General features: G+C 28.5%; 1 protein-coding gene across 1 annotated transcript; it reads right to left on the bottom strand.

The window, feature by feature from the left end:
* Positions 1 to 7,593: 7,593 nt before the first annotated feature.
* On the bottom strand, positions 7,594 to 10,418 carry LOC114276655 (protein ELF4-LIKE 4-like). Its single transcript, XM_082902767.1, has 2 exons — positions 10,222 to 10,418; positions 7,594 to 8,650 (listed from the first exon to the last, which is right to left on the bottom strand). The coding sequence occupies exon 2, from the start codon at positions 8,607 to 8,609 to the stop codon at positions 8,268 to 8,270; it is 342 nt and encodes a 113-aa protein (XP_082758893.1). The 5' UTR covers positions 8,610 to 8,650; positions 10,222 to 10,418; the 3' UTR covers positions 7,594 to 8,267.
* Positions 10,419 to 10,900: the final 482 nt, after the last annotated feature.

Here is a 10,900-nt window from a genome sequence, read left to right as displayed (position 1 = left end):
ACTAGTCGATAAATATGAGGTTCCCAACTTTAATAAATGTAATGTCCTCAAAAGATATTATCCTTTTTTGTTCTGAAGGGACGGGTCTAGATTTGTTAGGACGATATATTTTGACTATACTTAGGTTAAGTTTGGGAACTTGTAAAAAAGTCAAAAAGTCAAAAAGTTACCCAAAAAGTGAAAAAGTTAACACTATTCACCAAAAGTCAACAATTACGGCTGCACAACTCCCAATTCGAATTTTTCCCTACAAATCAATTTTTACAATTTTTTATTACACATTTTTCCATAAAAAGTCAAAAAGTTAACCAAAACATTCATATTTTCAATCTCAATTTTTTAGTCTAAAAAGACAAAAAATACACTTATTTAGGACATTCCAAACAACCCCTCAGTAAGCAGGGAGTCCATATTTATTGAACAATATTATTGCCCGCATAAGATTTGCAAAAATAAAGAAAGAACATATATTGAAGCACAAATAAAAGAATAATTATTCCATTTACTGTTTTAAAAAAAAAAATTAAATTACATATGCATTATTATCAATATCTTGAATCATTATGTACATTTGTTACTGGTTATTAGGTTTTTATTTTTTTTTAACTTACTAATGATGAAATTATTTTTTTACAAAAAAATTTATGAAAGGCATTGACAGTAGCAATTAGCGATGTTCCATTTAATGAATTTCATGAACCAAAGCTGCAATCTAACTACAAGTGTAAGTACTACATATCAAGCCGTTTGGTACCATTGTTAGAATATATTTTAGTTTAGCAAGTTACAATTTACAATTTTGAGTAGTGTGGAGAATTGGATTTGAAATACTCCTTTATCCAAACAGATTTTGAAGCAGTCTCCTGATGATCACTTAAAATAAAAAAATTAACTCCAATCAGGAGATGCCGGAATTAACACTTCGACAGTCTAGGTAATCTTTCCACTCTAAATATCTTTTGTCTAAGTAAGTTGTGTTTTTCCTCACATACCTGATCATTGAGCCCTCCATCTCCTTTTGTAGAGTTCTTTATTTGGATTTTTATCCCTTACCATGCATCCCATCAAGACCTATTCTCACACTATGCTTTATGGAGAGCGATCGACAACTGAATGAGACGCGGAATATATTGATTGCTATTTGGCTCGACCACCAAGACATGGGACCGTTGGTTGCCATGTTAAATGTTATTATATTCAGCGTTACTTGGACACCTAAAAACGGCTCTCACAAGTATAAACTTTTAATTTGTTTTGTACAGTGATTAAATTATAAATTATAATTTGGTACAGTGATTAAGTTGCACTAACATTGTACTAGATCAGATCAATATGGCAGTGGCACCTAATTTGAAGAAGGGATCAACTATTTATTCCACATGCATTAATGCTCATGGAGGATTTAGCGGTTTAATGTGTTTATTTAAGTAGCTTAACTATTATATATCAAGCCATTTGGTACCGTTGTTAGAATATATTATAAATTTAATTTAATAGATTATAAATTACAATTTTGAGTATAAATTGTTAATATGTTTAGTATAGTAATTGAATTATAAATTGTTTAAATAAGTTATAAAATGGCCGGATGAGAGTTATTTTTAAAACAAAAAATCTTATATAAATTAATACATTTTATAAAAAATTTCTTATTGACTGGTTTTCATACAATAAAAACAATTTAGAATCTAAAATAAAATAGAATAAAAAAAATTGTTATATGATTCCAGGACAAATTCGTATAGTGCCCAAATTATTGTTTTATTGGTTGAAATAATGAGATTTACACATTAAATAACCTCTCAAATAATATTGATTTTAATAATAAAAAAAGTACATATATCTATTAGATTTGGAAAAGACTATAAAGAGTGTGTACTGTATCCCTTTATTACTACGTTAAATTATAAATACACTCTCTTAAATTTGATTAAAATACGAATCACTCCTATAATTTTAGAAATTATATTTCATCTCTTAACTTTTTAATTTCATAACAAATCGTCTATTTTATTAATAAATCATTAAGTCAATTAACAATTTTTAATAATGTTATAAATATATTTCAATTAATAATTTAGGTAATTTTATTATCGGAAGTGATTGAGACTCCTCTCCCCCCACCTCCACCATCCCCACACACACGTAGGAGTTGGTGATTGAAAAAAAAAAAAAGGCCAATCACAGGCCAGAGGGAGTCGTGGGGGTACGGATCAATTTTCTTTTATTATTGTATAGAAGAGCAATTATGAATTTCATTTTTTAGTTAATTTTATTAAATAAAAAATTCTAACAATGAGGTATTTGTAATTTTGTAAACCACATGAGACAATCTATACTTTAAACAAATTTCAAGGGGTGTAATTATAATTTACCTTATAACTAAAAAAAATGACATAATTTTATATTTTATGAGTCATAATTAAAAATTATATAAAAAAAAAGTCATAACCAAAACAACACATGAGGTATAATCAAAGATCTCATAAATCATAACTAAAAAAAAATTAACCATAATTAAAAAAAATAATTTATAAATATATATGATAAAAGGTGTGTATAATAAAATTTCACATTCAATTTATTAATTTGTTTAACATTACTGTTCCAAAAAATCACTATAGACAGGTTTGCTCTCTTAGATTGCATCAATGATTGCTCCACAGGAACACTTTCTCTTTCACTTGGGAACCTAGAAGACAATTATGGGCTAGATGTGGACCCACCATGCTACGCACGTTGTACACCGTCCTCTTGATTTTTTCTACATTGATCATAACTCTATGATGCAACCTTTCAAGAATTTTGTAGTTTGCCCAACCCAACAACAAAAAAACTGAAATAAAAAGGCACATGGAATGCTTCTCTTAAAATAAAAATAAAAAAACAAACAATTTGTCAATATTTTTGGGATGAGTGTTTGGGTTAAAATAATTATATAAAATAAAATAGATTATTTTAATTAAATATGATAAAATGTCACATCTAACTTAAAATTATTTTATTTTTTCTTTCACAAAAATCAAAAAATTTATCGCAAAACTTTTTAACCCCAGACTAGATAATCAAAAAATTAAAAAATAATTTATATCCCAAACGAATCCTGAAACGCCTCATAAAGGGCATTAAAAAACATATTATTCATACAAAAATTTTACACATAATTTATTATTAGAATAATATGACATTGACTTTTCTGTAAATGATTGTTTTTTTAATTAATATTTTATTTTAAAATTATAAATCTTAAAATTTTGTATATTTTATTTATTTTTGTCTATATATCACTACTTGTACTAAAATAAGCAAAACATAATCTCTATCAAATTTGATAAATTGACTACTCTTGAGATAAATAATTTAATAAACAAATGCTTTGCTTACTAGACATACAATCTCAAATGCTTATCTACTAACGAGAAAGTATGCTTTTTAAATTAATAAAAACCCAATTGAAAAGGAAGAAACAATTTGAAAACTAGTTGCATGAGAAAGAAAAGGTACGATATTCTTTTATAATGGTCAGGACTAGTGTTCTTAGAAATCTTAACAGAGGTTTACCAAATAAAATATAAAAAAATCTTAACAGTGTTTATTTAATTAATCAACATATTACATTACCATCATTATTGTTGTTATTATTTTGGATAAATTACACTTTTCACTCTTCAATTTTCACTTGAATTTTACTTTGATCATTCACCTTTTATTTTAATTGCAATAATTAAATCTTTAGATTTCAAATTGATTTCAATGTAGTCATTCCGTCACTATACTTTCAAAATTGAAATGAAAGTTGAGACATAAACAATCAAAATGGGAAAGTTGGATGGTAGAAAATGTGCTCTTTTTGTTTTCCCCCTTCAATGAAAGCATGCTCGTGTGAGCACTTGACATCAAATTTTTGAACGGCAAGTGATGAAAGGACTATATTGAAACAGGAGTTGAAATATGAAAACTTAATTGTTGCAATTAGAAAATGAGGGATCAAAGTAAAATTCAAATAAAAGTTGGAGGGCAAAAAGAGCAATTTATACCCTTTCGTTTCTTCTTATTTTTTATGATGATGAACTTTATCAAGGCAAGATATCTAGTCCTACTCTTGTAAAGTAAGAATCTTACTATAAGACTCTCGACAATTACAATCACTCGTAAATCATAAATATCAATTAAGTCTAAAACATCCCAACAAGCATTAAACTAAAAACATTCAACTCATCCTAGAGTTTGCCCCTTAATCACTGAGCTACCCATGCCAATTCATTATGATTATTGGTATTAGATTAGGATGGGTTATTCCAAGCATGGGCATGTATTAATATAGACAAAACAAGATTAATTGGATCCAACTAATGATGTGGGTGCATCTAGGATCCAATTATTGTATAGATGTATGGCTCAAACTAGACTTTGGCTTCTTTCCAACCTGTTTGCTGGAACTACAAGAACAAAAAGGAAAGGGGGGGAAAAAAAAAGAAAAGTAGATTCCCATTTCACGTGTTATGTTTTGAAAGCATGTTTAGTTTGTCTTGGCTTGGCTTTGGGGACCAACTGTGATGATATCTGATCTTCTATGCCCTTGATGATTACCTTAAGCAAAAGCACACATTAAACTATTACTTTTGATCATCATTATATAATGATATTATCTTGAGTTTGGGGAGAGAAATCTTATTGTTTTTGTTTTGATGTTCATGGGGACTAAGTTGCATAAAAATTGGAATTGGCACATTGATAGATAATTCACGTCCTCAATTCAAACAAGTCAAGTTGAGTTGAGCTGAATAGTAAATTATTTAAGTTTAATTTGAAAATTTAACAAGTTTCAAAAGCTCAACTTATTTAACCTTCAAGCTGGTCTCAATAAGATTAGTTTAAAAATTTAATGAGTTTCAAAATGTGTTCAAACCTTACTTGTTTACTTTTCAAGTTGATCTCAAATAAGTTTTGCTTGAAAATTTGACGAGTTTTAAAATGTATTTAAACTTGACTTGTTTACCTTTCAAGTCGAACTTAAACGAGCTTTATCAAATCGATAATGAGCCGAGCTCAAGCAACCGAGTAGTAAGTTATTTAAATTTGATATAAAAACTTAACATGTGTTTAAGTTTAGTTAATTTACATAATAAATCAATTTTAAATGAATTTTTAACAAATCATAACAAGTTGAACTTAAGTAATTTAATTTTATAACTAATCCTACAAAATTGAACCAAATGCAATGCTTCACATGGAAGAATCATTTAATTAAAAAATATGATAGTCATTGTCATAATTGATGTGGCTGACCCAATGGAAATACACTACTACATAATGCCACACCCACATCAACAATATTCAAAAGTATACTAGAAAAACAACCCATTTCTAGTTTTCACTAATGTGGATCTCTCTCCTAAATTAGATAAAGGTATGTTTGATTGTGTTTTCATATTTTGTTTTTAAAATTTGGTGAAATGTTTTCCAAAAACTATTTTTGAATTTTTTTTTTCAAAGACAATTTTTACATAATAATAAAAAGTTGATTTCGGATTCAAATTATTTTTACACTAAAACAAAAACAATAAGAAAAGGGTAGATATTTTGAACTATTCATTAGTTTATTTTCAAAACCATGAAAAATAAAAACTAAAATACAACCAAACAAACTAGTATATCATTTTCAGGCTCCACCAGCAAAGGCACCTGCTCAATCAATGAGAGAGGGGTACGAGCAAGATCAAGTTGAAACCACACAAAAAAAGGGCATTTATTGCAAAAAGAAACTAAAAAGGAGAAGGAAAAAAAGAGGGTAAATTACATTGACCTTCTCTGAGTTTTGTTAAAAAATACAATAAATATTACAAATTTGACAAAGTTATATTACACTATCTTAAGATTTTAAATCTAGTAACACTTTAATTTTCTTCTCATCATAAAAAAAATAATATTATCATTTTTTTTATATATATTAAAATGTATTTTCTCTATATTTTCACATCATATTTTAACCTTAACATGTCAAATTGTGAAGTTTGTTATATTTTTTTTTCCAAACTTAAGAGGAAAGTATAATTTACTTAATAATAAAAAAAATAAAAAAGAAAAAAGAGAGGGGAACCTAGGTAGAGGGATAAGCATGGAGTTCAGTTCCATTCCAGCAAAGAACCCTTTGGGGCCCTTGGTCATGTGTTGCTGGTGGGTCACTATTTACATATATATGTAATATATATCCTTCTGTCTCTTGGAACTGTAGTGCTTTTGTTTTGAACTACCCACAACCTACTTTTTATTCCTTAATTGATTTCTTTATCAATTTCTTTCCCCATCAATACCATCCAATAAGAGATTGTCATTGGTCAGAGAACAAACAAAAAAAACATAAAAAACAAAACAAAAAGAAAAAGAAGAAGAAATGAAATGGTCAAAAGCCCATCATCTCTTATCTGAGATTCTGTTCCTGTGGTGGTGTGTGATTGGGAACCAAAAAGATTATCTAAAGCTGCTTTTTTCACAATATTTTCAGAGCATCTTTCATAGATTGTATGACATATACAAAACTGTAATTTCAAATATAAATTTAGTTCTTCTAAGAGTACAAAATTCCTTTTATATCAGAGTTACATTTAATTTTATGATTAAAATTTTTGTAGTTAAAAATTTTTGTCAATCAAAATGAAACAAAATAAGGGTTTGGAGATCATAGGAGAGAATTGAAAACAGTACACAAATTCAGACTGTAAAATTAGACATAACTTTCCCACGAGAAAATTGTCTCTAATTTTAAGATAAAAATTTGTGCAGTTAAAAAGTTCGTTTTCCATTCAGAATGAAAGCAAAAAAGGATTTGGAGATCATGAGGGATAACTGAAAATTGTCCTTTTTACATGAAAATTGTGATTATTTCTGTTTTTTTTTTAGTACAACAAAAAGTAAAATTGTGTCTACTTCTGTAATCAAATTCAACAACGTTACAAACTCTCAAAAAATACAATTATCACAACTCTCACTCACTTGTGATTGGTCCAAAAAAAAAAAAAAAAAAACAAAAACACATTTTCTTTCCAACTTTGGAAGTCTAAGCATTTTTTAATCAAATTTTCTTTCCAGTCAGAATAAAAGAAAAGAAGGGTTTGGAGATCATGGGAGAGAACTGAAAACAGTATCTGCCACCTCTCACTGCAGTTCCCAGTTAAGGTCTAGAAGAAAATGGCTTTGGGTTGAGGTTGAAAAGGGAATAAAGAGAGTTTCCACTAAAAGTAGATCAAGAAACTCCATCATCAGAGGTTGATTGAGAAAATCCATAAAGACCCAAATCAGATTACAGCCTTTTTGACAAACTCAACAAAGTGAAATTGATGATAACAGCTCATAAATCACTTTTTAGTGAAACCTAGAAACTTTAAGACTCTGTTAAAAAATAAATAAATAAATACACACACAAAAGAAAATTAAATAAAATAAAAGTTTTATTTTTTTATTTTTTTACACAAATTCATTAACAAAATATAGACCAAACTCACATAAAGAACATAACAGCTCACTATAATCTGTCAACAAGTACAACTTTTATTCATACATTCTCAAGAATGAAAACAAAATGAAAAGATCATATGACAAAAACATGGTTGATTTCAATTAGATCCACAGTTACACAAGAGTTACAATGTGACAAAGTGCTGGAAGTTGGAACAATTATTCTTGAAGAGAATTGTGGAGTAAAAGAAACACTAAGACTATGTTGGATCCTAGATTTGCAAAGGGATTTGTGGAGGAAATAGAAAATAAGAGGACAAGTAAAATAAATAGAAGCTAATTTTTTTTTTTTTCACAAATCTCTTCAATTTTGTATTTTCTCCACAAATCCCTTCACACATCCAAAATTCAAACACACAAGTCGCTAATAGAGCAGAGTTACATAATCTAATCATGTTCAACTAGGCGCTTTAACCATTTTACAACTTTTTAAAATTCAAAATTAAACAAATAGTGTACGGACAAACTTTATTCTCAAATTACACTAAGTAAAAAACATGATTAGCAACCACACTTTTATAAAAATGTGATAGCTAACCACGATTTTATTGTAATTTGAGAATAGAGTTTGTCCGTACACTATTTGTTTAATTTTGAATTTAAAAAAAAAAAAACAAAAACACACACACACACAACAAAAAAAAATGGTTAAAAGCCCTGTTCAACTACCTGAAAATCACTGTAAATTACTTGTTATACCCACAAATGCAAAAGAATTGAGAAGAGAATTGATCTGAGGTTTGTTTGTTTGTTCACCCGGGCCTATTCCTCTTGTGACCAGCTTTGCCATCTGATTTCAGACCACTTGAATCCCCTTCAGAGGAAGCTTCCATGGATTTAGTGAAAGAACTTGAAAGATCAGCATAGAGGTCAACCACCCTCCTGATGTTGTTGTTGAGCTCTCTGATCAGACCCACATTCCTGCTGAGGTTGTCTGGGACCTTTGACTCATGGTTCTGATTTATCTCATTGATCAACAGCCTGTTTTGATCCAATATGTCTTGAACTTGACCAAAGTTCTTTTGAAATGTCTGCAACACTTTCCCATCTAATTGTGTCCCATTGCCAAGGCCTGAAAATGTGTCCCCTTCCATGGTTTGGGTCAACTAGAACTCAAATCAATTCAAAACCAGTCCTGCAATGCAAACAAAGTACACAAGAACAAAAAGATGATTATGAGATGAAGAAACATATAATCAGAGAATTTCCACAAAATTATATTTGAAATCTGAAGAAAAGCCCAGCATCAATTGTTTGGTTTAGTTTTCAGATTTTTTTTTTTTTTAAATCTTCATTGAAAATATTAAAACTAGTTTGGCAAAAATAACACAAAACTAGTTTGAAAACAATATGAAAATTATGAGTTTTTTTTTTGAAATTTTCATTTTGTTTCACCAAATTCTTTCAATTTTTTTTCCCACAAAATAGGTTTGAAAACTAAACCAAACATATGCAAAATGCAAGTTCTTTTTCAACAAAATTCCAAAACTCAAGCCGGTTTAAATTTATTACCCAAACCCAAGTTTTGAAATCCACAATTTCAATTTTTTTTTACCAATAAATTAGTGGAGGTCGTGTTTTCAAAACACAACTAGAACCCTAAAGTAACATTTTGAAAAAGCGAAATAACTTGAATTTAAGAAATAAGTATGAAAGTAATTAGATTTGAGAATTTTTTGGTTTAAAAAACCTGCATTTGGAAAAAAAAAACCTCTCATATCTTCTCATAGTACTTGCTTATATTAAACAAAAATACCCAGTCAGGACATAATAAGTTGTGAAATTGCTTAGGCCATTTCTGTACATATGAGACAATGTCTGATCTAGAAATCATGACATCCATGGGGTTCTTCTTTTCACATAGGGATCATGTAAGTTGTAACAAACATGTTTATTTATTTACGTATTTATTTTCATTATTATTACTTTTATTATCATTATTATTACTCTTATTAATTGGGGTATGATGAGATGTAAAAAAGCAGATCCCATTTCCATAAAAAGGAACTTTTAAATATGTACTAAAAAATACCCACCTAAAGGCTTAAAAAAGCTCAGAGTTTGAAAAAGAAGAATCTAAACACCCCAAAAACAGTATTCAGATAGATATACACAAATACACACATACACACACATATATATATATATATATATATATATATGAATGAAAATGATTATATATGAGTATACTGACAAAAGAGAGACCAAATTGTTGAAAATAAATTAGGTAAAAAAGAAAATCCATTTCAATTCAAAATGGGTTTTAAATGAAATTTTTTGAAAATCAGAGAAAAGGACGAAATTGGGAATTCAAATGTTGAAACCTTGCTTGAAAGCTGGCTCTTACAAAGGCATAAATTCCTAAAATAGGAAAAAATAAATCAACGAACTCCATGTAATTATGACCCATTAATCAAGATTACAAATTTATAATCAAAATCAACTAGTTCATGAAGATTTACCACCCACAAAAAATAAAAAATAAAAAATAAAATCTAATTGAGATATTATGGTAATTGAATATAAATAGAAATAGGAATTATTATTTGTGTTTGAACAGTGAACAATATTGATTGAAATAGACAACACAGCTTTGGAAAGATCAACGGTTTTAGTTAGTGAAAGGTTAACGAAGCTATGGCTTGAGAATCGAAAAATGAAAAAAGAGATTCAAAAGAAGATATATTTATGAATATGGGTATGTACCTTGAAAATCTGGAAACATTACTGAGTAGAAATGAAGAAGACGATGAATTCACAAGGAGGCACAGTCGGCGATTGAATCGAATCTTCTCCGGAAGGAAGAGAGAGACCTTTCTCTCTCTCTCTCTAAATTCTGAATTGTAGAGAGAGAATATGTAGATTTGACAGTCACGCTCCGACCCACCTCACTGTCTAAAATAGATTTCTCTCTCCACTGTCTAAATATATTTCTCTCTCCTCTATTTTTTCTCCACCTGTCCTGTCATTATTTCGTAGTAATTGTGATTTACCATTACTACAATTTTTATATTTTTAAAATTAAAAAAAATTAAAAGATTAAGGGTTATTTAGAATGTTTTAAATAGGTGTATTTTTTGACTTTTTATAAAAAATATATAAAAAAATAGAGAGAAAATATTGATTAATGTGATCCAAAAAAATAAAAAAATAAAAAGTATGAACTTATTTTAGTCTTCCCAAGCCAGACCAATAAATAAAATAATAAGGTGGTGTTTGTTTTAAAAGATTGAAAGGTGAGATTGGACTATTAGTCCATCTAAATTAATAATATGTTGTTTAGTTCAAAATTTTTACATCGGAGTATTAGTTCCAAATCTATTCGATTATTGTGTTCCATAGGGAATGGGACACAAATGGACGAATAAGGAGATTTGGGATTAGG

Source organism: Camellia sinensis, chromosome 13 (assembly GCF_055761805.1).
Source record: "Camellia sinensis isolate YWXY chromosome 13, ASM5576180v1, whole genome shotgun sequence".
Lineage (NCBI taxonomy): Eukaryota > Viridiplantae > Streptophyta > Magnoliopsida > Ericales > Theaceae > Camellia > Camellia sinensis.
This window is presented reverse-complemented; position numbering and strand designations above follow the sequence as displayed.

Bases quoted from the DNA above. Each gene is read 5' to 3' on its own strand.
- LOC114276655 (XM_082902767.1), bottom strand. From the start codon at position 8,609: ATGGAAGGGGACACATTTTCAGGCCTTGGCAATGGGACACAATTAGAT.